Source organism: Eptatretus burgeri, chromosome 8 (genome assembly GCF_056783735.1).
Source record: "Eptatretus burgeri isolate ZD-2024b chromosome 8, Ebu_testis_v1, whole genome shotgun sequence".
Taxonomy (NCBI): domain Eukaryota; kingdom Metazoa; phylum Chordata; class Myxini; order Myxiniformes; family Myxinidae; genus Eptatretus; species Eptatretus burgeri.
In genome coordinates this window covers 27552947-27580424 of record NC_140968.1, presented here as the reverse complement: position 1 = coordinate 27580424, position 27478 = coordinate 27552947, and the positions used below count along the sequence as shown (strand labels likewise).

The window sequence follows — 27478 nt, the reverse complement described above, 5'->3', positions numbered from 1 at the left end:
AGGGGCTGCACTTTTGACCACCAGGAGCTCCTAGTGGCTCGCGGGCCGTACAATGAAGAACAGGACCTTCACATCTATTAGTAACAAATTTCCTGTAAAAAAACCCACAAAATTATTCATAAATGTCCAGAAACGAAAATGTCCAGAAACAAAAGTCGGTCAAGTTGGTGGACAATAAAAATCTCCTCCAGGCGGAATCCCAATTCACTGAATCAAACACTCTGTGAAGATCAACAAAGACTGCGAGCAGCCCCTGCTGACACTCGTCTACATTTGGTGAAGACCCAAAAAGCAAGGATACGGTCAATTGTTGATCTCTTTGATGTAAAGCCCAACTGCTTCTGGGCAATGATGCTGAAGCAGAAGGTGGTGAAACCCATCAATAATGATCTGAGCAAAGGCCTTGCCATACACTAAGAGCAGCATCACCCCTCATTAGTTGTTGCAGTCCTGGAGATCACCCTTCCCTTTCCAGAGTGGGACAACAAGGTCCCTCTTCCAATCAGTTGGGATGATGCCTGTCTTCCAAATAGAGCACAGAGCTGCATGCAACGACATGAGTACAGCATATCCACCAGCCTTGAGAAGTTCAGCATGGATGCCACAGATCCCAGGAGTTTTACCGTATTTCAACCGGTTCACCACAGCCTTTGTTTCCACAAATGAAGGTTGTTCACATTTGAGTGGAGCATCAACAATTGGGAAAGTAACACCCCTGACATCCAACTCGACAGCTGGTGGGTCAGCCTGGTACAGCCGCTTAAAGAAACCGGCCTAGCGGGTCTTCATTTCACACTCCTCTGTCAAGAGCCCACCTCCATCTGCTCTAATTGCAGTACACCGAGGGATGGGCTTGGAGGAACGCAATTCCCAAATTCCTCTGTAAGCAGGATGAGAATCATTTGACCACAGGTGATGCTCTACCCCTCACAGATTCCTCGCACATAGTCCTCCTTGTCTGCCATCAGTGCACGTGCAGTTTTACGCCTCAATTCTCTGAACAGCTCAGCTCTGTCATTAAGCCTGGTCCTGTGTCTGGTCAATGCTATCCAGTGTCCCTTGGGAGAAAACCAAGTGCATGTTCTTTAGCAAATCCACCAAATCTCTGGCTGACACTATTTCTTCTATCTATATTGACAATGAACCCATTGCAGTACTTTTGTTCATTTGACAAATTTTTTAGGTGTAACCATGGATGACAAACTTAGCTGGACGAATCACATTTCATCGATTGCAAAGATTATTTCTCGAAACACAGGTGTACTGTCGAAGCTTCATACCTTCCTCCTTATATTTTATTCTCCCTCTATAATACCTTAATTATTCGTTTCCTGAACTACTGTAACATTATCTGGGCACGCTCTTGTAACAATCAGCTACACTCACTCTCAGTTATTCAAAAGCATGCTGTAAGGATCTGTACCCTTTCTCATCCATGGGACCACACTGCACCTCTTTTCACCAAACTTAACACATTGACAATTTTTGACATCAATAAATTATATGCAGGGATATTTATGCACAAGCATATCGATTATCTCCTTCCACAATAATCTCTTTCTCAACAGCAGTCCATGATATCCACACTCCTTTCACTAGTTCACAAGATAACTTATTTCGAGCTTTTACTCACACATCATACTCGATTAATACACTACGTTATTATGGGCCACATCTTTGGAATAGTATTGATGGAACAGTAGAGATAGTCGTCGTCTGTGGCTCAGGTTAAGTTTTACAAATTATAAATGAAAAGGAAATAAAGATTATAAATATACGGTGTGTATATATATTGTCGCGGATTCGCGCCCGCCGGCGTGCGAACGGCCACGTAACTCGAATCGCGGCACGTCGCCCACCGGACGGACAATCCAGTCGTGACCCTCTCGGACTAATGCCGGGAACCAGTCACGGGTGGACCTTTTGGTCTCACCGCGATCGAGCCAATCGGCCCCCGCGTGGGATAGGGTTGCTCGCCAAATTCGACCTACCTAAGTACCCACACGGAGGGTAGACCGGGCGATCGCACCTCGCCGCAGGTCGACTTCGGACACGGGCCACTTAAGCGACCCGTTCCGTACTATCGGGATAACCGAGCGGTGTTATTCATCGGCCTCGACGGTTCGATTAATTATCGGGCGTCTTAGCCCACGACCAACCCTTTACGTGAAGCAAGATGGGGATTCAATGAAAGAAATGACGAAGCGAAGCGGGAAAACAGTTCAACAATAAGCACATTTATTTCACGATGAACGGAAAGCACACATATACAATTCCACCAAAAGCACATGGAAAAGAAGAAGACAAAAAGCAAATGCAACAATGCAGATCTATCCGACTACCGGGCACTCGGCAACACTTATACAATTTTACTTCACAGACGGCGCCGACAACACATATTCCCAAAGCAAAAGAAAAGAGAACCACCCTCCAGGATGAGGGGGTAGGCGGGCCTGGGGCCGAGACCGTGTCGGGCCTACCCGTCTGATGATGAGACGCGGAGCGGCGGTGGTGCCTCAACTCCGCGGGCCTCGCGGACAGTGTCTGGTAGGGGGTGGGAAGGGGGCCCCCTTTTGTCGTACTATCTCAGCGCGGGGGGGAAACAGGAGGGGGTTGCTGATGCTCGGGGAAAGGAGGATTTCACAAAATCGCGGGTCCCGCGACGAGCGTCTCCACCACGACCTCGGTCGCGCCGCCGGCCTTTCTCTCCGCAGTTCCCCGAATCCGACGCGAGCACCCCCTCGTCCGCCTTCGCCGCCGCCGCCTTTCCACAGCTCCGTCCTCTTCACTCCGACTCCGCGAACTCCCAACTGCGAACTGCTAACTGCGAACTGCTAACTGCGAACTGCTCTCTTCTCCACTTCCAACTCCGAACTCTTCCTCCTGCGAACTGCCCGCTTCTGACGAACGCAGTCGTTTTTATAAGCCCCGTGGCTTCGCTCTCTCATCTTTGACCCTCTGCCTCCGACCTTTCACCTCGCTCCCCATTGGCCCGAGGAAAAGTGGGCGTGAATGCTTTTTGATCCATGAATTTGCATATTGCGACCACCCTCCAACGCCCTGGAGGCGGGGCCAAATCGCCCCTCGCTCACCGATTGGACGGAACAAAAGTGGGCGTGAGTCGTTTTTGATCCGTTTTTCTTCGGAAAGTCCGCGATGCTTTTGAACAGGCTGCTCGGTGCGCGCCCCGCACGAGTCCAGCATCGGTGCCCACGAGTGGCGCGAGATGACGGTGATGCGATGGTGGCGAGTTGTGACGGTAAAGGTCGTGGCGGTTGTGGTGAAGCGGCGTTGTGGCTGGTGGTTGTTGTTGTGAAGTGGCGTTGTGGTTGGTGGTTGTTGTTGTGATGGCTGTTGAGACGTGGTTGGTGGTTGTAATAATGGCTGCTGGTCCAAAATAAAGATAGTAAAAGAAAAACGGCTATCCTGAAGAGTCGCAGCCCTCATGAATGACGTTTTTTTTTTTTTTTTTTTTTTTTTTTTTTTGTATACCTTGGTCGAGGCTCGTATGAGAGCTAACACACAACTCACAGCAATGAGGCATGAGACAAGAGGGGCGGGAGTGGAAGGGACAAAACATTGGGGAACAGACACAGGTGAAATGTGGAAGGGAGAGGGATGGGGATGGGACGGGGAACATGGCGAGGGGAAGATGGACATTAAAGGGACTTTCAGGAAGGAAAGCAGGAGAATTGAAGGAAGTGGGCTTGGGTGGATTATCGGGGGTAGAAAAGATCGAGGATTTGGATGGGGGAAGATAAGAGGTGGTGGTGAACAGCTGTTTTGAAAGCCTGGAGGGAAGAATGGGAAAGAATAGAGTGAGGAAGTTTATTCCAAAGGCGGGAAAAAAGAGGAATGAAAGAGTGAAGATGAGCAGTGATTCGTGATTTTGGTAGTTTTACCAGAAGGGGGTTGTTGGCGGACCTTGAGCGCCCTGTGGAAATGTGGTGGGGACAAATCGCAGAGAGAGCAGGGGGGCAAGGCTGGAGAGGAGTCGGTAGAAGACAGAAAGACCACCGACCAACCTGCGGTGATTGAGTGAGAGGCCCAAAGACTCAGCTTCATTGCGGGAGATGCCAATGATCTTAAAAGCCCTGGTTTCGACAGCGTGAAGTCGAGAAAGGTGGGAGGCAGGAGCACCAGCCCAGAGGGGAGAGCAGTACTCCATCAGGCTACGGACAAAAGCTTTGTAAGTGGTCAGGAGCTCAAGAGGGCCGAGGAAGGACTTTGCACGACGGAGGATTCCCAGTCGGCGACTGGCTTTTGAGGCAAGGTTGGAAATGTGACTTTCCCAGGAAAGGTCATGGCAGATAGTGAGACCCAGAAGCTTGAAAGAAAAGACTTCTTCCAGAGGATTGTTGAGAAAGTGGATGGGGGGTTTTGTAAACGGTCCTTTCGAAGAGACATAGTGAGAGTGTGAGATTTGTCTGGATTGAAAGACATGTTCCACGTGTTGGACCAGTTTGTGATTTTATCCAGATCTGCAGTGAGCGAAGAAGCTGCTGCTTGCCGGTCTGAGGGATGACAGATGGTACGGCAGAGGGTGGAGTCATCGGCAAAGAGAAATAGAGGATTTTCCAGAGAGTCCGAGAGATCATTGATGAAAACCAGAAAAAGAACAGGGCCCAGAACGCTACCTTGAGGAACTCCAGCCTGCACAGGAAGAGGGGATGAAAGAACTCCATTTAGGGCCACACGTTGACTGCGACAGGAGAGGAAGTCTGCGAGCCATGAGTGGAGATGGCCTTGAATACCATGGGAAGAGAGTTTGGTGAGTAGGGCAGGGTGCCAGACTGTGTCAAAAGCACGTGATATGTCCAGGGATACGGCTCGGATTTCCTGTCTGGCATTGAGGACCTCCATCCATTGATGGGAGAGCAGTAGCAGCATATCTAGGGTAGAGTGACCTGGTCTGAAACCAAATTGATGATTGGAAATCAAGCCATTGGAGAAGAGGAAGGATTTCATGTCTGAAGCGATGATGGATTCCATAACCTTGCTGATGATTGGGAGGAGGCTGATTGGTCTATAGTTACAAGGATCTGTTTTTGCACCTTTTTTATGCAGGGCAGTGATGTTAGCAGATTTCCAAGCAGATGGCAGATGACCTTGGGAAAATGAGAGGGTGAATAGAACAGAGAGAGGGTAAGCAAGAGCAGAAGAGCAGGCTTTGAGGACACGTGGGCTGACGCCGTCTGGACCGGTTGCAGAATCTGACTCGAGGTTTGAAAGCAAGCTCTCCACCTTGTCAGGAGAAAAGGATACAGAGTCCAGGGACAGTTGGGTGCGACTGGGTAAAGTGGGTAGAGATAGTGATGGGTTTGGGACACAAGATTTAGCTGCAAACACCGAGTTTAGACATTCAGCTTTATCACGTGTGGAATCAGCAGTGCGGCCATTTGAGGTAAGGGAGGGGATGGAGGGGGAACATACACCAGAAACAGATTTGATTAAACGCCACCAGGATTTTGAGGAGGGAGAGAGGTTTGAGAGTTCAGACTTGAGATGAGAAAGATGTTGTTTTCTGGCTCTCCTGAGGGTAGATACACACTTGTTCCGAGCTTTGTGGAAAGAACTGAGATTGCCCTCAGTTGGGTTTGCTTTCCATGAGGCAAAGGCAAGTTGTTTCAGGACAACTGCCTCGCCACAAGCTTCAGTAAACCAAGGGCGGGAGGAAGGGTAAGACAACTGAACACGAGAGGGGATAAATCTGTGCATGAGGGAGAGCAAGTTTCTTTGAAAGAATTCCCAGGATGAGTTGATGTTTGAGAAAGTAGTGATAGGAGACCAGTCTGTAAGTTTGATGGCTGCTCGGAGACCCTGCCAGTCGGCTTGAGTGAAATGCCAGACTCGACGGCGGTGAGGTGGTTCTCTGATAACAGCCAGAGAGATGTCCACTTTAACAAGGACGTGGTCAGAAGAACCAATTGGAGCGAAGGAAGAGCAGCAGATATTGTCAGGGAAATTTGTCAAAATCAGATCCAGAAGAGATGGAGTACCATTGGTTGAGATCCGGGTCGGGAAGTTGACCGATTGAGTCAGTCCCAATGAGTCACAGAAAGCTTTTGCTGATGTCCCATGGCAGGTGAGAGAGGTACCCACACCTAGCCAACTGGCGTGATGACAATTGAAGTCGCCACATAAGAGGAAGAGAGAGTTTGGATGAGAAGATAGAAGATGGTCCATGTTTTCGGAGAGTGAGGTGTAGATGGAGTCATCACTGTAAATTTATTCCCTCTAGACAACGGGTTTGGGCCTAACTACACATATACTTACCGAGATATCTCACCTAAGGGACCTGAATGGTGGTTTGCGAATTTGGTCAACCACAACACTACCCCCTCCCCTTTTTACAGACTCGTCCCGAGTCATCAAATTTTCGTGTGCCATCATGTGTAGTTTTCCCCTAGTACATTTTACCTACGGATCCCTGAGTGCGACATTCATGGTATTCGTGTCCCCAAAATAAATAACCTAAGGGCTGAGTAACTACCTAAACAAACTCACTCACACGGACGACTTAAATAAAATTGCCGGCGCTAGGACAGACATGCCGGGGGCGCACTCATATGTACAGTACATCTTAACCTTAACTTACAAATTTTACACTAAACCATGGCCCAGGATCACTGAACTCTGCAAAAAGAAAACAGTTAGCAGGGAGCCAGGCTGCCCGCATGCAGTCTCTGGCTCAAACAATGCAGGTGACAGGGAACGTGGCCGGCTGCTCACACGCAGTCCAAGGCCTTCCTTTTTGAACTGAACGCAGTGAACCACAACGGTGCATGGGCTGCACAAACGCAGTCTCCGTGCCAGCTCAAGTGGCACACGCAATGAACACAACGAATGGATGCATGAATGGTTTGAACTGAACGCAGTGAACCACAACGGTGCATGGGCTGCACAAATGCAGTCTCCGTGCCAGCTCAAGTGGCACACGCAATGAACACAACAAATGGATGGATGAATGGTTGGACGCAAACACGGTGCACGGGCCGCCACTGCAGGCCCGTGTTGTAGCTGCCAACAGGGCAGTTCTTGCAGCTTGCAAACTGTTGCCTTGATCCTGGCGCACATGGCAATGAACGAGTGGGGGGGCAAAGCAAAATTGAACGGGGCTGGTGAATGTGGGCAGTGGGCATGGCATGGCAAAGGCAGCAGGCAAACACAGCCCGCAGAAGAAGGCCGCTGCAGGCAAACACAGCCGGCAGATGAACTGGCCGGCACAGGCCTTGCAGAAAACAGCTGCAGATGATCCGGCCGGCACAGGCCTTGCAGCAACACAACAGCTGCCGATGAAGTGGGCCGGCCTCTGCCTTGCAGCAACACAGCCAGCAGATGAAGCTGGCCAGCCTTTGCCGTTCAGTGGAGGTTGGTGGAGGGAGTGCGGTGGTGCTGGCCACTTGGAAGGCGGGCTTGGACCTACCTACCTGTCTCCCTCCCAACCTATCGCCTTTGCCTGTCACTGTACATACCCACTCCCTTAATTTGTCAAACCCCAATTTAGCCCTAACTTTTTTTTTTTTTTTTTTTTTTTTTTTTTACTTCCCCACTATAAATCGTCCCCGAACCCCCTTTATCGTCCTTGTTCGGCTAACCTATCCTGTCACCTAGCCTACTCCCAACCCCTACGTTCCCTTCCCGGAGGGGAATAAGGGAGAGCTAACGTCCTGTGTCGAGGCCCAACGAAGCCTCAGAATGGCCTCCCCAGAGTTCAGCGATCTATAACCAAAGTGGGTCCAGCGGCCCACAACGAGAGCGAGGGGATGGATGGTGCGGAGGGGTACACTTCCTATCTACCCTAACCATTTAACTGTTAAACTACCCCGGGGCTTTCAACAAGCGCCTCTCGCTTAAACTATTGGTTCTAACAACCCAGATTCCCGTCGCCTGTGTTGGTGTCCTTACAATTTCGGGCCTCGCCCCCCAATTTTCTCTCCGTGCCCTCACACGGTCTCATGGCTGGGACACGTGGCTCCCTTTGGCAGGCACGACCCTCTGCCGAATCTCCCGCTATGGCACCCCCGGGCACTACACTGCCTCCGAGCCTACCAGCTCCCTAACACCGGGGAGTGCCCCCCATGGCACCTCCCCTGAAACGCACACGTGGCAGGCTGGCTTCCCAGGCCCCTTTCCGAGGGTCACCCTTGCCCACAACACTGCCCACGCGGCTAATGGGGCCCCGGGCCCCCGCACCAAGCAGACGCACCCGTGCCCACTACGCTATCCCGGCCCCCCATGGGCCCTTGGCCTACCACGGCCGACTGGCCTGGTGCCCGGGGTACCCACTCAGCGATACTCACCTTTCGCAGCCACGTTCCCAGCCCGTCAACAGGGCTCCTGCACCCCTTCAAACGGGTTTCGAGCCTACTTCCCCACCAACAACAAAACGACCTCCATTTTTCAATTTAACTAACCCCCTAACTCACTCTACACTGACCCCGGGGTCCCTTGGGCGGGAGTCACTCCTCCTCCCAATCACTCATCGCACCATGCAGTCCCCATTCGCTCCATACACACAGACCCACTGGCCTCACTCATTCACCAAGCACATGTACTCACCTCACAACCCACAACTCTTCAACACACACACCGCTGAACTCTGCCATCCTTCTCACTACCTCCCCAAACTAACTCGTGCTCCCACGTCGTCCCTTATACTATAGCACGTTCCATTTAACACTACGTAGCTAAACTACGTCCCCGCTACACATTCACTGTCTGTCACTGTCTCCAAATCATCCCATTAATCATTTCCATTTTATTTCCCAACCTAAATCTGGCTACAATCCCTCTCACTAATCCATTCCACGGACTCCATGAGGACTTACCCCTGCCCCATGAAGTCGGTCTAACTAAGCGAACCCTTCCCCCTAACTAGTTTCCATCCTGTGCCCAGGGTAAGGGGGTCTTCCACCCCTTGCCCAGGAATCCTGTGCACCCGAAAGTGAGGCTTGTTGTTTTTTTTTTTGTTTTCATGCGCAGCACCAGCGCGGCAACTCAGAGCTCGCGCACTTTGCACCTGGCCGTGACGTCATGCAGCTGCACGTGTTCCTCGTCCCTCCTTGGACGGTACCATCCGGCAGGGATACCCCTCCTGCCGGATTCCAACCCCACGTGCAGCTATGACGTCACCGTGCGCATAAAAAAAAAACACAAGCCCCACGTCTCGAGGGGTTCCCCACGCGAACACATGTGCTTTGCCCGTTGGAGCTGAACACACACGATCGCGTGGAGAACCCGTCCGGTCCAAATCCATTATCCTGCCTAAACTTTGTCCGTCCGCGGGATCGGCAAATCCACCGCGTGCGTTTCCGGACCGGGACTTCACTCTCGCAAGCGAGCACGTGGGGGTCTCGTGCGTTGCACAGCACGGACCTCGTGCTCACTGCTGGGTGAACCCGGCACGGTCCCCGAAACAGCTACAGCCGCTACTCGGCTTTCGTTCTTGTCGCCGTCGTCGTCGCCATTCAACACACGCACTCCCGCGTGTTACGACGCTCACACTCCATTCCATTACATTCACACCGGGAGACGCGGCTGCGTGCTCCCGCATGCCAATCGACATCTCCCTCACATACCGCTCTCTCACACACACGGTCTCCCTTGCACTCGGCCGTTCACTCACGCATGGTGCTCCATTCACTCGCTGCCTTCCACTCACTCGTGCCTCACTCATACACCGTGCCTCACTCACACACGCGGGGGAACTCAACCGCGGTGCCTCATCCACACACACGGCGACACTCACACACGGTGCCTCATCCACACACGGCGTGCTGGGAAGCACGTACCCTGGCACCATCGCCACCACACCACTCACACACGGGGTCGCTTCCACACACGGGGACGCACTCACGCCTTGCACCACACACACAGGGACAACCACACTGGGGATTTGTGTCCCCACAAGGGTCTCCGGGGCCTCTATACCCCCCAAGCTCTCCGTGCACCTGTTCGCAGCACTCCTCCTCTCAACCTCGCAAAGCACGACCGAACCCACCTGGTCGTGACTCGCCTCAAGGGGGCATACTCCCTCCCCTCGTTCCTGGAGGAGGCTATCCCGCTGCTCGCACCGGGTCCCTACACGCTCCGCGAGCTCACCCCCATTATCCTCCACTACCTCCGTGTGTGTGTGTGTGCGTCACTTACCCCGTCTTCATCGTGTAGTCTTCCCTCTATTTTTTCTGTCTCCCGTGTCTCTGCCAACTCTTCACCCTTTTACCTCCCTTGTCTCAACTATTATTTCCGTTGTCGTCACCTCGTGTCTCGTCTCACACGTTTTGGTCTCCCCATTTAATTTTTCCCTTTCCGTCACCGTCGCTTCTTCTGTCACGACCCTCGCCCAACACGCCCCCCGAATTATTTTGTCACCCGCCTCCACCGCGGGCCTGTCAGCCGTTGTACCCCCACCCAGTTCGTTCGTTCCTACACGTGGAGTCGCCATTTTTATCTCCCTGGTCACGGCCTTCATGCCCGCCTGCAGGCATCGGCCCATGTTCTGCATCTCACCCCGGAGCTTTTTCGTTTCTTCCTTCATTTGCTTGTTCATGCCTTTCATTTCGTTTATAAATTCATTTGCGTTTGTATCCATCCTTTCGTTCATGCCTTTCATTTCGTTTTTCATTTCATTTGTGTATGTATCCATCTTTTCGTTCATTTGCTTGATCATGTTCGCTGTCATTTCCGCATACATTTTTGCCAGCATGGTGAATAGCTGGGCCATGTCGGGTGCGCTTGGGTGAGCCGTTTCGGCAGGGGTTGGGGGGTTTTGGTGGAGAGGGGGAGGGGAGGTGTCATACACCGCGGCCGCTGCCGCACCTATTTCGGGCTCTGGGTTCAGTTGGGCGAGTTCGTTTTCCTGTACAACCAACATTTCCTGCACGGGGATTTCATCCTAGACCATGGATCCTACATTACTACACATATACATTTCTAATACCCCGGCTCCCGCTCGCCTTGAGACGCCATCTTGCTTCTCTTAAAGGGTTAATTTAGCTCGCTCGTAATTTGGAGGGAATCGGGGGTCGCTTCTCTCACCCCTGGACCGATTCCCGTGAATTTAATTGGAGACAGGAGAGCCCGTTTTCCCGTTCTCCAATACCAGTGCCGCGAGGAGGGCGATGAGTTTATATCCCACTCCTGACACCAGTGTCGCGGATTCGCGCCCGCCGGCGTGCGAACGGCCACGTAACTCGAATCGCGGCACGTCGCCCACCGGACGGACAATCCAGTCGTGACCCTCTCGGACTAACGCCGGGAACCAGTCACGGGTGGACCTTTGGTCTCACCGCGATCGAGCCAATCGGCCCCCGCGTGGGATAGGGTTGCTCGCCAAATTCGACCTACCTAAGTACCCACACGGAGGGTAGACCGGGCGATCGCACCTCGCCGCAGGTCGACTTCGGACACGGGCCACTTAAGCGACCCGTTCCGTACTATCGGGATAACTGAGCGGTGTTATTCGTCGGCCTCGACGGTTCGATTAATTATCGGGCGTCTTAGCCCACGACCAACCCTTTACGTGAAGCAAGATGGGGATTCAATGAAAGAAATGACGAAGCGAAGCGGGAAAACAGTTCAACAATAAGCACATTTATTTCGCGATGAACGGAAAGCACACATATACAATTCCACCAAAAGCACATGGAAAAGAAGAAGACAAAAAGCAAATGCAACAATGCAGATCTATCCGACTACCGGGCACTCGGCAACACTTATACAATTTTACTTCACAGACGGCGCCGACAACACATATTCCCAAAGCAAAAGAAAAGAGAACCACCCTCCAGGATGAGGGGGTAGGCGGGCCTGGGGCCGAGACCATGTCGGGCCTACCCGTCTGATGATGAGACGCGGAGCGGCGGTGGTGCCTCAACTCCGCGGGCCTCGCGGACAGTGTCTGGTAGGGGGTGGGAAGGGGGCCCCCTTTGTCGCACTATCTCAGCGCGGGGGGAAACAGGAGGGGGTTGCTGATGCGCGGGGAAAGGAGGATTTCACAAAATCGCGGGTCCCGCGACGAGCGTCTCCACCACGACCTCGGTCGCGCCGCCGGCCTTTCTCTCCGCAGTTCCCCGAATCCGACGCGAGCACCCCCTCGTCCGCCTTCGCCGCCGCCGCCTCTCCACAGCTCCGTCCTCTTCACTCCGACTCCGCGAACTCCCAACTGCGAACTGCTAACTGCGAACTGCGAACTGCTAACTGCGAACTGCTCTCTTCTCCACTTCCAACTCCGAACTCTTCCTCCTGCGAACTGCCCGCTTCTGACGAACGCAGTCGTTTTTATAAGCCCCGTGGCTTCGCTCTCTCATCTTTGACCCTCTGCCTCCGACCTTTCACCTCGCTCCCCATTGGCCCGAGGAAAAGTGGGCGTGAATGCTTTTTGATCCATGAATTTGCATATTGCGACCGCCCTCCAACGCCCTGGAGGCGGGGCCAAATCGCCCCTCGCTCACCGATTGGACGGAACAAAAGTGGGCGTGAGTCGTTTTTGATCCGTTTTTCTTCGGAAAGTCCGCGATGCTTTTGAACAGGCTGCTCGGTGCGCGCCCCGCACGAGTTCAGCATCGGTGCCCACGAGTGGCGCGAGATGACGGTGATGCGATGGTGGCGAGTTGTGACGGTAAAGGTCGTGGCGGTTGTGGTGAAGCGGCGTTGTGGCTGGTGGTTGTTGTTGTGAAGTGGTGTTGTGGTTGGTGGTTGTTGTTGTGATGGCTGTTGAGACGAGGTTGGTGGTTGTAATAATGGCGGCTGGTCCAAAATAAAGATAGTAAAAGAAAAACGGCTATCCTGAAGAGTCGCAGCCCTCATGAATGACATTTATTCCCTCTAGACAACTGGTTTGGGCCTAACTACACATATACTACACCGAGATATCTCACCTAAGGGACCTGAATGGTGGTTTGCGAATTTGGTCAACCACAACAATATATATATATATATATATATATATATATATATATATATATATATATATATATATATATATATATATATATATATATATATATATATTAGCTGAAGTACCTGGTAATACCCGGGAAATTTGCCCTATTTTCCTCACGCTAGTTAGACTGAGGCATTAGTTGTATGGAGAAAATTAGGAAGGTTTCTTTTATTCCTCAGATTTATGGAAGGAAGGCTTTATGCTGCCGTAATCTTCAGGTAGGTCATAGTTGAAGGCGGCCTTGAGCCACTCAATGTTTCTAGCAGCAGTGGCAACTGTCCTTGATGTCCTGCCAAAACCCAGACCTAGAAAGCTGGAATGTGAGTTTTGTGCTTCTCTCGCCCGTCGGTGTGACGCTCTATTTGCAGTTAGGCGACGCTCTCTCTCTGCAGCCGACTCTGCTTGCCTGGCTCGTTCATGAGCAGATATATCAGCAGTAAGATGACTCTCTCTCTCTCTCTCTCTCTCTCTCTCTCTCTCTCTCTCTCTCTCTCTCTCTCTCTCTCTCTCTCTCTCTCTCTCTATCTCTATCTCTATCTTTATCTCTCTATCTCTCTATCTCTCTATCTCTCTATCTCTCTATCTCTATATCTCTATATCTCTATATCTCTATATCTCTATATCTCTCTATCTCTCTATCTCTCTATCTCTCTATCTCTCTATCTCTCTATCTCTCTATCTCTCTATCTCTCTATCTCTCTATCTCTCTATCTCTCTATCTCTCTATCTCTCTATCTCTCTATCTCTCTATCTCTCTATCTCTCTATCTCTCTATCTCTCTATCTCTCTATCTCTCTATCTCTTTCTCTGCAGCTGACTCCGCTTGCCTGGCTCTTTCATGAGCAGATCGATCAGCAGTTAGCTGTTGCCGTGTGCATGCAGTTCGAGAATTCAAATTACAGGAGGAGAATGTGTATGTTTAAAAAGTCAACGAATACGAACATTTTGTATTTCAAAAAACCCGAGCGTTTTTAACCATGAAGCGTTTTGTTATGATTAATACGCCGACGCACTATTCGAAAGCCATTTTTTTTTCTAATGGAAATTTTATTTATTTTATTTATATATATATATATATATATATATATATATATATATATATATATATATATATTTTATATATATATTTTTTTCATTTTTATGGAGAGCCACCGAGCGCATCCTGGAGCTGAATGTTAGTTCTATATATGTGTAAAGTTTCATCAAGACTGGTTCACTGGTCTCGGAGCTTATTCGTTACAAAAAAACAGACGGACAGACAGAAGGACTGCCATTTATATCGTAGAATATATATACATATATATATATATATATATACACACAGGGTGTCCCCAAAAAATGTACTCGCTCTTTAAATGATAATAAATGCGTTGATTATCGACTTAGGAACAAGATTAATGGTTAAATGTATAAATGGATAAATGCATGTTTACAAATGTTCAAACTGACGACCATCACGTTCCAAACACAGCCAATCACGCGGACCAATGGATTCAACAGCGTTACAAATCATTTCATTTGGAATTGCAAGTCATTGTCGTTCAATTTCCTCTTTCAGCTCATCGACTGTTGCTGGTTTTGAGCCGTAAACCTTTTCTTTGAGATATCCCCATTAAAAGAAGTCCATTGGAGTGAGGTCTAGGGAATGCGCAGGGAATTTAGCACTACCTCTTTGCCCAATCCATCTGTTTGGAAAAGTTGCTTCGAGGTAGGCCCTTACATCATGGTGGTAGTGGGGAGGTGCTCCATCTTGCTGAAAGTAAATCTCTTCGTCACCAAATATCTCTTCGACACGTGGACCGACGGATTCCTGCAGCATGTTTAAGTAAACATCCCCAGTGACAGTTTGGTCAAAAGAGGATGGCCCGAGGATGCCCGATGCTGATATCCCACACCACACAGTAACCCCTGGTAAGTTTAAATGGTGTTCCATATTAACATGCGGATTTTCAGGAGCCCAGTAGGTGGAATTGTGTCGGTTAATTGAGCCATTTAACTTGAAGCTGGCCTCATCGCTCCAAACAATTTTGGATGGAAATGCTGCATCTCCTTCGCATTTGCCCAGGTACCACTCACAAAATTCAGCTCTCCGGTCAGGATCGTCTTCATTTAGAGCGTGGATTAATTTTGGAATGTAACTTTTCCAACTAGAACGGGCACTCATAGAGCGCATACCTTCGCCGCCACTACTTTTTTTGTTCTTGGTATGAGTGTGGGGAACTGGTTTGATGCTGGTTTCATGCAAATCGAATAAGAATTGACTGAGTTATGCCGAAAACCGCATATTTTTCAAGGGCGTGACCCCCCGACATTTTACCCCAACCGGTGACATGTGTTATGACGTCATTGTGTCACAAGATTGGGCATTAAATTCTGAACATTTTGGTGCTGGGTTCATGTAAAGCGGACAAGAATTGACCGCGTTATGACAAAAACCGCATATTTTTCAAGGTCGTGACCCCCCTGACCTTTGACCCCAAACCGGTAACAAGAGTATGGGCGTCATTGTGTCATATTGCATATCACAAGATGAGGCGTTGAATTCTGAACATTTTGGCGTTAGTTGCATGCAAATTGAATAAAAATTGACCGTGTTATCGTAAAAAGACGATTTTGACCTTTTCGTGACCTTGACCTTGACCTTTGACCCGAACGATCCCAAAGTCTAATCGAATGCTTCCTGGCTAATAACCAATCATCCCACCAAATTTCATGCAATTCGGTTTAATACTTTTTGAGTTATACGAATCACAAGATTACAAATAAATAAATAAATAAATAAATACACGCCGACCAAAACATAACCTTTCGCAGAATGTGAAGGTAATTAATTTGCATCAAAATGCGATGGGCGCTTGATTTTGGAATTCCTGTCTCATGAGCCATTTGTCGTACAGATTTCCGTGCGGATCGGTAGAGGGTTTCCAGCAATTGATTTTCCTTTGCGGGGGTAGATGATGACCGTGGACTTCCTTAACGCTCCTTATGGACGTCGTGTACAGTTCCATCTGTTTCAAACTTATCTCGGATGTGAGCAATGGTGCGTCGTGTTGGTGGATCTTTGTGAAAATGTCTTCTAAATTGTCTTTGCACTTCCATGATGTTTTCGTGCTTCCAGTAGCACTTTATGATAAATTTTCTTCCTTCAAAACCTAGTCGTACTTCTGCCATTATTATGGTCAATTTGATCTGAAAAGAAATGAAAAATTCAATGAGTTATGAGGAGCCAAAATGTGAGTACATTTTTTTGGTACACCCTGTATATATATATATATATATATATATATATATATATATATATATATATATATATATATATATATATATATATATATATATATATATATATATATATATATGAAAAATTACATTCTCAGACCAGGAATCAAACCCAGGTCTTCTGGAAAATCAAACCCAGGTCCTCTGGAAAACCACACCAGTGCTCTGCCATCTGAGCTGTCTGGGTGACCCACTGGCTGAATACACAATTCTCACACATGCAGATGCCACTCTCTTTCCCCTGATGCTTCCAGGGCACTTGCTGCCAACCATAGCCAGCATTGGATTGTGGCCAAGGGTAAGTCATAGGCGATTGCCAAGGGTAAGCCTCCCCTGGTCGGGGGAGGCTTACAGTACACTTGGCAATCGCTTTGTGATCGGATATCTCGTTGTGTTTCAAGTTTTGATGCATTATAAAACTTACATTTTATAATCGTTACTATTCTTCTCAGATGAATATTCTAAGACATTTTTGATTTGCATGCTTTTGTCACTACATTTTTAGAAAATAACAATCGTCTCTTCTTTTATGCAGCAATTCTAATCCTAAGAAGGACAGCAAGACAAATAATGAGCCACGAAATGGTGAGTTTTAAGAAACACAAAAAAGTTTTAAGAAATGCATTACAAAATGTTCACAAGTTGGAGAGTTGGAGAACAGGGACTATGCTTAAACTTGAGTAGATTTCAAACAAGGCCCTCTTTTTTTTCCTGTGCAGACAGGAGATTAAATCCCTTTTCTACAGTTGACAAGCCCCGAGTCAACAGTTAGGTTTAACTTAAAGGGGTGGACAAAGAATGAGTTAATCATTGAAAGTGAGTGATGCAACAGGAATGGAAAATGAAAGGACAAGTGGACAGGAGGTCATGAGACCAAGTGAACTGTGATGACTGTGTTACCTCATCTCCACTAGCAAGTTCAGAATTTCTTGATGCTGTGACTGGCCATTCCAGAAGCAAGCTTCGATTATGTCTCCAATTACACTTCACAAACATTGTCATCACTTCCATAAGCTGCGTTTTTTTTTTTAAACAGCCCTTAAATGGGAAAAAAATTATCTTGTTGTAATCACTAATTCCTGGTGTGCAAACCACCAGGAAATACACTGACAGACATCTGGTTATAGAGTTGCATACTTTTTTTTATACACCAGAAGAGTAGCAGCTGTGACAACTGTTCATAACTTCAACAGAGCCACCTAGCACACGTATAAGGCATTTAAAGAAATGATATTTCTTCACGAGCTGGAGGGGCAAACACAATTTTGTTATGCTTGTTAATTCATGTTATGCAAGCTGCCATTAATTGCACCTGTTTACTGTCTATGATTGCTGTTCTGTGACTTTTTGTGCAGTGTGAACCACATAGTTGCCGTAGCTGCGGTCATGTTTTGTGTTTTCTGGTAAAGTTTCAGAGGGTTTGCAGTCTAAAAAAAAAATACCATCAGAGATGGGGAATCCCCCGCCATTGAAAAATATTTGAAATCAGATAAGCAGTTTTCCATTTATTACAAAAAACATTTTTTTCAAGATGGCCGCCCATCGGCCATCTTGTTTTCAAGATGGCCGCCCCAGTCGGCCATCTTGGATCCGGCCACGCCCAAAATCAACCGCCATTGAAAAATAATTGAAACCAGATAAGCGATTTTCCATTTATTACAAAAAACATTTTTTTTCAAGATAGCCGCCCCAGTCGGCCATCTTGTTTTCAAGATGGTCGGCCATCTTGGATCCGGCCACGACCAAAATCAACCGCCATTGAAAAATAATTGAAATCAGACAAGCGGTTTTCCATTTATTACAAAAAAAACATTTTTTTCAAGATGGCCACCCCAGTCGGCCATCTTGGATCCGGCCACACCCAAAATCAATAGGGTTCTTCCTTTTCAGGTGTTACATGTGTGACCCAAATTTCAAATCGATATGGCGAACAGTTTATGAGTTATCGCACTCACAGCTATAAATGTTGACGCCCGGACGGACGGACAGCCAGACGGACAGCCGGACGGACAGCCGGACGACCTGGGTGACAACAATATCCCCCTTTCGCCACGCGGTGGGGGATAAAAAAATAGGGATTCTGCTGGCGAAAATAGGGGCATGAGAGGTCATCAGCTTGAGAGAGGTAAACCTACCTTGTGCCTCAATCTCTTGTGAGAAAATAATGCTTTTCTGAAACAAAAACCTCAGAAAAGTATTGAAATTCATATGAGCAACAGTTGAACTTTTCATTTGGAAAGGGAAAAGTGATAATTACTAACTGTAATTCTTATTGTGCCACAGGCAAATCACAAGCAGCTGAAGCAACACATCACATTGACGTAAGCATTTCATGTACAGTATTTATCAATGAAAGCTCTGGCTTTGCCTTCCCATTTGAAAAAGCATCCTGTCCTAGTTTGGAGTGTATCAACCTCTTTGTGATGACGAGTTGTTCATACGAATGTCTGAGCACAATTATATGCTTTTATTTTACAAACAGATTGCTATTAACAACCTATCCCATCTGGTTCATAACCTGACTATTGAATCTCATCAGAGTGCATCACAGGAAAAGAAATGACAAAAGTCCGTCATCACCATGTAGATGGGATGTCCCTTTGCCTGATTCTTAAAAAGGTCTGACGTTTAAGAAGCTGGAATTTGGAATTTGACCATGGTGCTGGCGAAAGCTCACCATCTATTCATGAAGGACACTGTGGGATCTCTAACATCCACCAACTAATGCGAGGAGACAGGACGTCCAATTTAACGTCCAGGATCTGAGGGACCGCACACACCTTGATGCCTCACCCTGCATGAAAAATACCAGGATTACAGTTTATAGCTGGATACGAGATTCAAACCCAGGCAAGATCGCTTAGAGGTGAATGTACATAACTCGAGGTCGTCATACCACCCTAAAATCCACGTGTTATAATATTACTTTATGATGTCATAAATTTTCTGATGGTATTCCAAAAGTTTGCAATTATTTGGCCCATTCCATGAAATAATTTTGTTGTTAATGTCATATTGAGTCAGATGAATGGACCCAAGATAGGTAGAACTCAGGGAATCTCACTAATATGTCAAAAGCTCAATCACTGATCTATTGAGTCATCGGGGCGATGTAATCATAAAATTCTCATATTTATTATCACTGCAGGCGACGATGGCCATCTTAGGTGCCTGCTCAGAAGTGCACTTTAATATACCTTTACTGAAACGTGCATGGAAAGGAGGAATAACCCCCTTTTTGTTTATTTGTGTTATGTACATAATGCCTTGCCTGCGTACCTTCTTTGTGAATGAGCATGTGTGGGTCAATTATAACGGATATAGAGTGGAACCCCATGACGGCTCCATCCAATACCATGAATCCATGAATGTCTTTCCTTCTCTTGGATTTCCCACATACATTTGTAATAAGGAGATTGTTCCTTCCAGCCAAAGCAGAACCTTTTCATGAGCTGTCCAATGGCATTTCCTCGTAAAATGGTGTGTGTGTGTGTGTGTGTGTGTGTGTGTGTGTGTGTGTGTGTGTGTGTGTGTGTGTGTGTGTGTGTGTGTGTGTGTGTGTGTGTGTGTGTGTGTGTGTGTGTGTGTGTGTGTGTGTGTGTGTGATGGATTTTCTTCTTAGGTGGATTTAGCTGAAGCATTGAAGAAGGCAATGGAGCTAAACATGGCTCAGGCAGAGGAGATTAAATCATTGAAGCAGAAAGCTGATGAGTCGAAAAAGCGTCACCAGGTACATTTGTCACTGTATTCTATCCTGTGCAGCAAATGTTTATTCACAAAATTTGTCTTTATCATGCAGTGAGCTGTTTCGTGTACTCACCATTCAGTTGAAATGGGTTCCTCTTTCCTACATTATATTAATGCTGTCTGAGTATCCATGATAATGCAGAATAAAACTGGAAGGGCACTCTCCGACGTCACGATGTCACCAGATATACCTCCACCCACATTATTACATCATTATATACATACTTGCACCAAGTTTGATTTCAATCCCTGAACCCAGATTCAAAATATTAAATAATTCTGGCTGCAAGACCATGCATCCGATCAGGTTGAAATTTAAAACGTATTCCCCATGACCACTGGATCATAATTATGACATTTTACATCAATTGTTGAAGTGGTTCAAGAGAGAATTTTTTTAAAGATTTTCGTTCAATCCAATACGGCTGCAAAACCATGTGACCTATGACATCATAGGTGCAGAAATTTGGGCTCCTCATGGATAGGGAATCATACCTATAAAGTTTCACCTCGATCTTTTCAGCCATTTCGGAGAAAAAGGATTTTGGAAGGTTTTTATGTTAAAAAAAAAAAAAAACAATATGGCTGCCGAATCACATAACTGTTGATGTCATTAAATTTTTTCCCCCATACAATTGAGCCCGAGATGACCCTCAAAAATTTTCATTCAGATCAGACAAAGCGATCAATGTATGCAATTATTACGTCAAAACAGAGCTACCGATGATATCAGAAATCACATTATTTCCCATGGGGAGTACTTCACATGTGCCGAGTTTCAACTTATTCCGTGATGCGGTTTCAGAGATACAGAGGTCCAAAGTATTTCCTTTTTTCCAACAAGACTGCCGCGCCACATGACCTATGACATCATAATTATCATTTAAACATTCAACATTAGTAGTCACATCTCTGGTGAAAATTTGGTGTCAATTGGATAAGCGGTTGCAGAGAAAACAGAAAATTAGCACGGACGGACGTAAGGATGGAAACCCGGAAACATCATGCCTCCGGTGACTTCGTCAGCGGAGGCATAAAAACGGTCTTTATAAGGCCTCGAGTATGTCTGTGGGTGGAAAAAGATTTACAACAAATTTCTTCAACCAAATGTTCACTGAAGAAAGGTGAAAGATAAAAGAAATTGTTACTGCAATCAGCATACCTCTGTCAACACCTGGTTGACAAAATTCAGGTTACTAGTACGGGCCCGTGCGTGCCTGTACGTGCGTGGCCGTGCGTGCAAAAAAAAGAAAAGAATTGTGACGTCAATCGTGATGTTATAGCACCATGCCCTGTCATTGGTTGGCAAATAAATGGCCGTAACTTGGGAACCGCTTGTCCAATTAATATCAAACTTTGAAAAGGCACATCCTCAGGTCCCCAGCAATATTCCTGGCAAGTTTCAATTAGATCGGACCAGTGGTTGTCGTGAAACAGCGGTCACAGACACTTACAGACAGACAGACACACACACACACACACACACACACACACACACACACACACACACACATTGCTGGAATTATAGATAGATGACGGGTTTTCTTTTCTAATGTAGCCAATTTTCACGCAAACTTTTCACAATATTTTCATTGGTATATTTTGTGGGAATCTGTATGGTGAAACATTCGATCTTATCGAGTGATTACTTGCATCGTCAGTGGTGTTTTTCACCATTTCACTCCTTTTGATATGCTGTTCTGGTAACCAACACTCTTGTGGCTTGGATGTAGCTGTTGGCATAATTTATAAAGATATCTAAAAACAACAAACTTGTCATCCTTGAACAACTCATCTGCAATGCGTCAAGCTTGGGTACATCGAGCTTGCGTTTCAAGCATCGGTTTGGGATGTGTTTCTGCCGTGCTCCTGCTTCAGCATTATAAACCATCATTAAAGCCATATCAGTCATTAATGTTCATGAATTCTTGGAAAATACATTCAATTTTTGCACAAAGACGTCAATTCAGTTTGCCTTTGTTCAGTTAAAAGCATTCACATTATTTATTCAAACACCATCCACAATTACTTCTTTGAGAGGAGAACGCGTAAGACGTTGTGACTAATAAGTGTTAAGATGATCCAGGAACTCCTTTCTCTTGAATCCTATGGGCAAAATAAAACATCTCTAGACTGACCAGGTCAATCATGGATTCCACGTTTAACTGTGGGATTGAAGTACAAGTTGTGCACAAATGAGCAAGCCAGGAGACCAAAACACCAACCGGCATATGAAAGTTCCGTTAATCAATCTTGCATGCAGTATCTTGAATGCCTGACACAACTTCCCTCCTCATATGCCCCATGAACAAATAATTCCCTCCATGTAGTCGATTACCCATGTCTTTCAGTCCTTTGCCAAGCTAGAGTGCATCATCAAACTCACCTGCCACCAAACCTCTCAAGTCTCTCCTTATCCTCCACAGGGTTGTGGCAGTCAGTCAAGGCTTTCTCCGGTACACATTCCCCTTCTCTTGTACCTTCAATCCTATAGGATGCAGAGAGGCGAGACACTTCTATGGTACAAGCTGAATAGCCACCCTTGCTCTCTTCTGTTTTTGCTGACTCCTCTCTCCCCTTTCCTTTTTGCGGTCTCTGCCTTCCTGTTTAATCTCCCCTTTCAATCCTCCTTCAGTCTGTGAACCTGCTGTCTTCTCTTGTTTTGCTCCCCAATGAGCCTAGATTTCTTTATTCAAAAAACAGATAATGTCTATGTTGGAGTCGAGTCTTCTCCAATGTATTATCTGAAAAATAAGAGAATAATTTTTGGGAAGGATGACAAGTAATGAGACAATTTGAGTTCATTTGTAATATTAATATCAAAAGTTATGATGTCCCTGCTTTTTTTTTTTTTTTGGTCACATTCTGAATGCTTTGACAAATTCCTATCTCAAGACAAGGATATACGATGAAGCCGATTCATTTTTGCAAATTGTAACACCAACATCTTACTTTTGAGTGTTTTTCCATTTACATCTCTTGTACCTTTTGCTCATACATGATTTTGTCCTTATAATTGCCTTTTATAGACCATTTGAGCTGTTTTTAAATCTGAACTTCTTGTAAACTTTCTGTTTTAATGGAGGTGCGGATCAGGTGGTGGCATTATAGATACATTGGGGGAATGGAGGGATGTAAGGAGTATTGGCAAAAAAAAATGTTTGAAAAGGTGAGGAAGATGATGGACGTGAAATGTAAAGTACCTGGCATACGAGAGGAAGAGGGACAATAATTATGCCTTTTTTACCTATATAATATGTAGATAGTCCTGAACGGATTTTACAAACACAACCAAAAAAAAAAACCCATCAGAAATAGCAAACACATTAACATTTAATGATAAAATGATGTTTGGATGGATTCCCTTCACAGATGGAACGAGATCATCTGGAAAAACACTTCATGATGATAAAGAAAATCCTCAAGGAGGAGAACAAGGATTTGAAGCAACAAAATGCTGAGGCTCGTGATGATATAAAGGTAATGAGTTGTGATCATCACCTGTCCTATGAGGATGATATTCCACACACATAAATTTCTTAATGATGCATTAACCTGTTTAATATTGGTTCACGAAAAAAATAAGTGACCACTATATTCTTATTGTCTGTCTGTCTGTCTGTCTGTCTGTCTCGAGCATAGCTCCGTGGGTTTTGATCCGATCCTGATAAAATTTTGGTGGGAGGTTTATATCATGATCTAGTTGTGTTTTCCTGAGAATGGGCGTGGTGCGCCCATTGTGCGTGGAGCCACGCCCAAAAAAACGTGTTTTTAGGGGGTAGCCGATTTCAATTTGCATTTTCTCCGAGGGGTTTGTCGAATCTGGCAGGGGTTTCGGTATTTGGTTAGCCCAATGGCACCTGCATAGCCCCACGGAGCTCGATTTTTCATTTTCCTCCCAAGGTCAAGGTCACAAGGTCGCAAACTTAGAAAATTGCGAATTTTGACATAAAAATCATACGACCGCCCAAACTTTGAGAGCTAGGATGACAATATTTTATTATGCATAATCTTGAGGTCATTCCCCACCTAAAGTCTTGAAACCATTTTGCTCTATCTCGAACACCTTGCCCGTGGCGCCCCCTTCAATTTGTTTTTACGCTGATTTCATCAAAGTATGGATAATTATCCGAGGAGTGCGAAATGCCAGATAGCCTATATGATGTTATATTGTTCCTGGAATGTTCCAGAGGAAGTTTTGCACCAAAGGTCATAATCCTTGACCTTTGACCTTTAAAGTTCACAAAGGTCAAACTTTCAAAGTTGTGGGAATCGAACCGGGTTTTCAACCTTCTTCGACGAACTAACTCCAATAAGCTATAGCACGTATCCTGTTTCCTTATTTAAATGTCCACCACATTGTTTTGTGACCTTTAAAGGTTATGCAAAGGTCAAATTTTGAAAGTTGTTGAATGAAACCGGGTTTTCGACATTTTGCAGCTATAACCTGTCACTCGTACCACATCATGTTGATCATTTTTATAACTTGGTCAAACATTATCACATTGTCTCATCCTTGACTTCTGAAACAATCTACATCGTCAAATACCGCTCGTGAACCATCGTCGTCTTCAGACTTGTTGTGAATACAGTTGATAAAGTTTCTCTTTTATTGTGACCACTCTCGGCATGACGGTTAGATAAGTTTAATATGAATTAAAAAATTATGAAATGTCACTTCCAACTTTTAGGAAATTGCACCAAACTTCCGAAAAACGCTTCTGGCCAGACACTATAAAATTGTTGGACCCCACTATTCGCCGGGGAGATGTTCCTGAAAAATGCCGCAAATGTTGGGGTTTGTGAATGTCGGGGTCAACCAATGTTGAGGCAATGTTTTTTTTAAAAAAATTTCACATGGTCTCGGCTCACGGAAGAGCGATTACAGAAAACAAATCAGACCACAACATAACAAAGGGGAAACACCAACATCAAGGCAGAGGGAGAAAGTAGGCAGAGACAGACAAACAAGGGATACAGTTGATGATGAGGGATAAGAGATGATGCAAAGGGTAGACAATATGGATACATAGGCAAAATTGTGTTTGACCAGTTTGTGATTTTGTCGAGATCTGAGGTGAGGGAAAAGGCTACTGCCTGTCTGTCAGAAGGATGAGAAATGTCACAGCAGAGAGTGGAGTCGTCGTTGAAGAGATAAAGAGGAATTTTCAGTCAGTGAAATCATTGTTGAACATTTGGAATAATATGGGGCCGCGAACACTGCCTTGGGGTACTGCAGTCTAGACAGGGAGAGGAGATGAAAGGGTTCCGTTGAGAGCCACGGATGGATTACGAGAGTGGAGGAAGTCAGAAATCCAAGAGTGGAGTTGGCCTTGGATTTCATAGGCAGACAGTTTGTAGAGAAAGGAAGGATGCCAGGTTCTATCAAAAGCTTGATATATGTCCAGAGAGACGGCTCTGATCTTATGTCTGATATTGAGGGTCTCCACCATTGTTCAGAGAGGAGAAGCAGCATGTTCAAGGGAGAGTGACCAGGTCTGGATCCGAATTGATGACCTGAGTTGAGGCTGTTTGAGAAAAGGAAGGATTTTACATCAATTGCGATGATGGATTCCATGACCTAGGCAAAATACCAAAGGCAAAATACCAAAGGCAAAATTTTTTTTTTTTTTTGTAATTGAATGCACGATCTTTCCACAGGTTTGGAGAGACATGTTTGCAATGCAGCGGAGCAATGATGAAAAATTTGCACCCAACCACTTTATGAGGCATGAGAGAGAGCATCTGGTAGAGCAGATGGAGGACATGAAGGAACAGGTATGGCAGTAAATCATAATAAATGTTCATTTATTGCATAGCACCTTGGAATGAGGAATTACGGTGTTTCCAATTGTGAGATGAGATTTTCTTAACAAATTTCTTCCAGAATGAACATTGATTCAAACTTGAGGAAGTTACTAAATTTTGAATTAAAATTTACAAGGAAAAAAAATGGCTGTGCTTTTCAGAAACCTCCACCAAATCAGATTTTTGCCGCTGGTAGTTTATCAGTGACAACTTTGATTAAGCGTTGTGGCAAAGTGAACATCAAACTTTCGTGAATTTCCTCTCAGCAAACAACACCTCTCAAGTTTTTGTGCCACATCACTATATTCTTCTGTTTACCCATGTGGTGTTTGTGTTGTGATTACAGATAAAACAACGAGACACAGAGATTCAGGAAACAAAAGAAAAACTTGGTGAAGTACAGACAGAATGTGACTTCTTCAGGAAAAAGTTACGAGTAACGCAACTGCCTGACAACCTACTTGGAAAACGAATAAGTTATAATTTCGATGTTGATGAAATCTGCAAGGAGAACAGGCATGTACCAGTCTGCTGATGAGAATGCACTGTATTTGATTTTGTTTTGTTCTTTTTTATGCTTAAAGCATCATTTTCATGTGAACTATGAGGTCAAAACATCACTTTTGATCCTTTGTTGCAGAAAAAATATTCAGTTAATTTCACAATTTTCAGCGCATTGATATTTTGAATGTGATGTGCCCTAAGTATTTTTAGTTCTGTTCCAGATATTTGCGAGAATTGCTGAAGCACATGGAACATAAGAATGTCACCTTTGGCAAATGCAAGGTACCTATGAACACAATATAAACACATTCTGTCATCATTGCACATCATCATTTTAGTGCAGATTACTGCACGAGCGCAATTCCTACTTGTGTGACAAATCCTTGATTTTTCCTTTGACCAGAATTATAAGTCATCTCAATGGAACACATTTTGCCAATTCAGTGTCACAAAGTTATAGCTGAAGCACCTGTGAACCCAATTTTTTAGCCACTTGCACCAATACCTTCAGCTCATGGACAAACTCCATCTGTTATTTTCAGTTCAAAGAAAAATTGTGTTCCATGCTTTTTGATTTCCAAAGTGTGCTTCAGCTTGGAGTCTAATTATGAACCAGAGTATTAAACATTTCAGTGATTGTAGATTTTGGAATGAGAATATTTGTCCTCAGTACACACACACACACACACACACACACACACACACACACACACACACACACACACACACACACACACACACACACACACACACACACACACACACTTTCATGTGTAGCCTGTGGTTGCTGGTTGCATCATTGGTAAGGGTCGCAGCAATGCCACTGTTGCAGTGCCCATATTACGAATACACTGGTGCTCATTTCACCAACCTCAAAAGAATGACAGGCTGAGTCAACCCCACCAGGTGTTAATTCATTGGATGACAGGGCTCAAACTCAGGACCCGAGGAGAATCCAAAACCAGCCACTCTAAAGGCCCTGTCAGACCTTGACGATTTAGCCAGCATATGTCGACGTATGAAAAATTTGTCTAAAACGCTGGCACACGTCGAATACGTTATGGGTAAGTTTTGTATACGTTAAGAGCACGCTGAAGCACGCTGGCATACGTCGTAGTCGCACGTTCCGCATACGCTGGCCATAAGTTGTAGGCACGTTATGTGATCGTTGACACATGTCAACACACGTTACTT

At 45.9% G+C, this 27478-nt stretch overlaps 1 protein-coding gene across 1 annotated transcript in view; it reads left to right on the top strand.

The window, feature by feature from the left end:
• The window catches only part of LOC147021386 (coiled-coil domain-containing protein 149-like), a 74374-nt gene that overhangs the window by 32443 nt on the left and 14453 nt on the right, over nucleotides 1-27478 (top strand). Inside the window, exons 6-12 of the mRNA XM_085891291.1 lie at nucleotides 16761-16810; nucleotides 18509-18546; nucleotides 19848-19955; nucleotides 23345-23452; nucleotides 25634-25750; nucleotides 26127-26296; nucleotides 26506-26566. Coding sequence (XP_085747417.1) covers nucleotides 16761-16810; nucleotides 18509-18546; nucleotides 19848-19955; nucleotides 23345-23452; nucleotides 25634-25750; nucleotides 26127-26296; nucleotides 26506-26566 — 652 coding nt within the window. The remainder of the gene's footprint in view (nucleotides 1-16760; nucleotides 16811-18508; nucleotides 18547-19847; nucleotides 19956-23344; nucleotides 23453-25633; nucleotides 25751-26126; nucleotides 26297-26505; nucleotides 26567-27478) is intronic.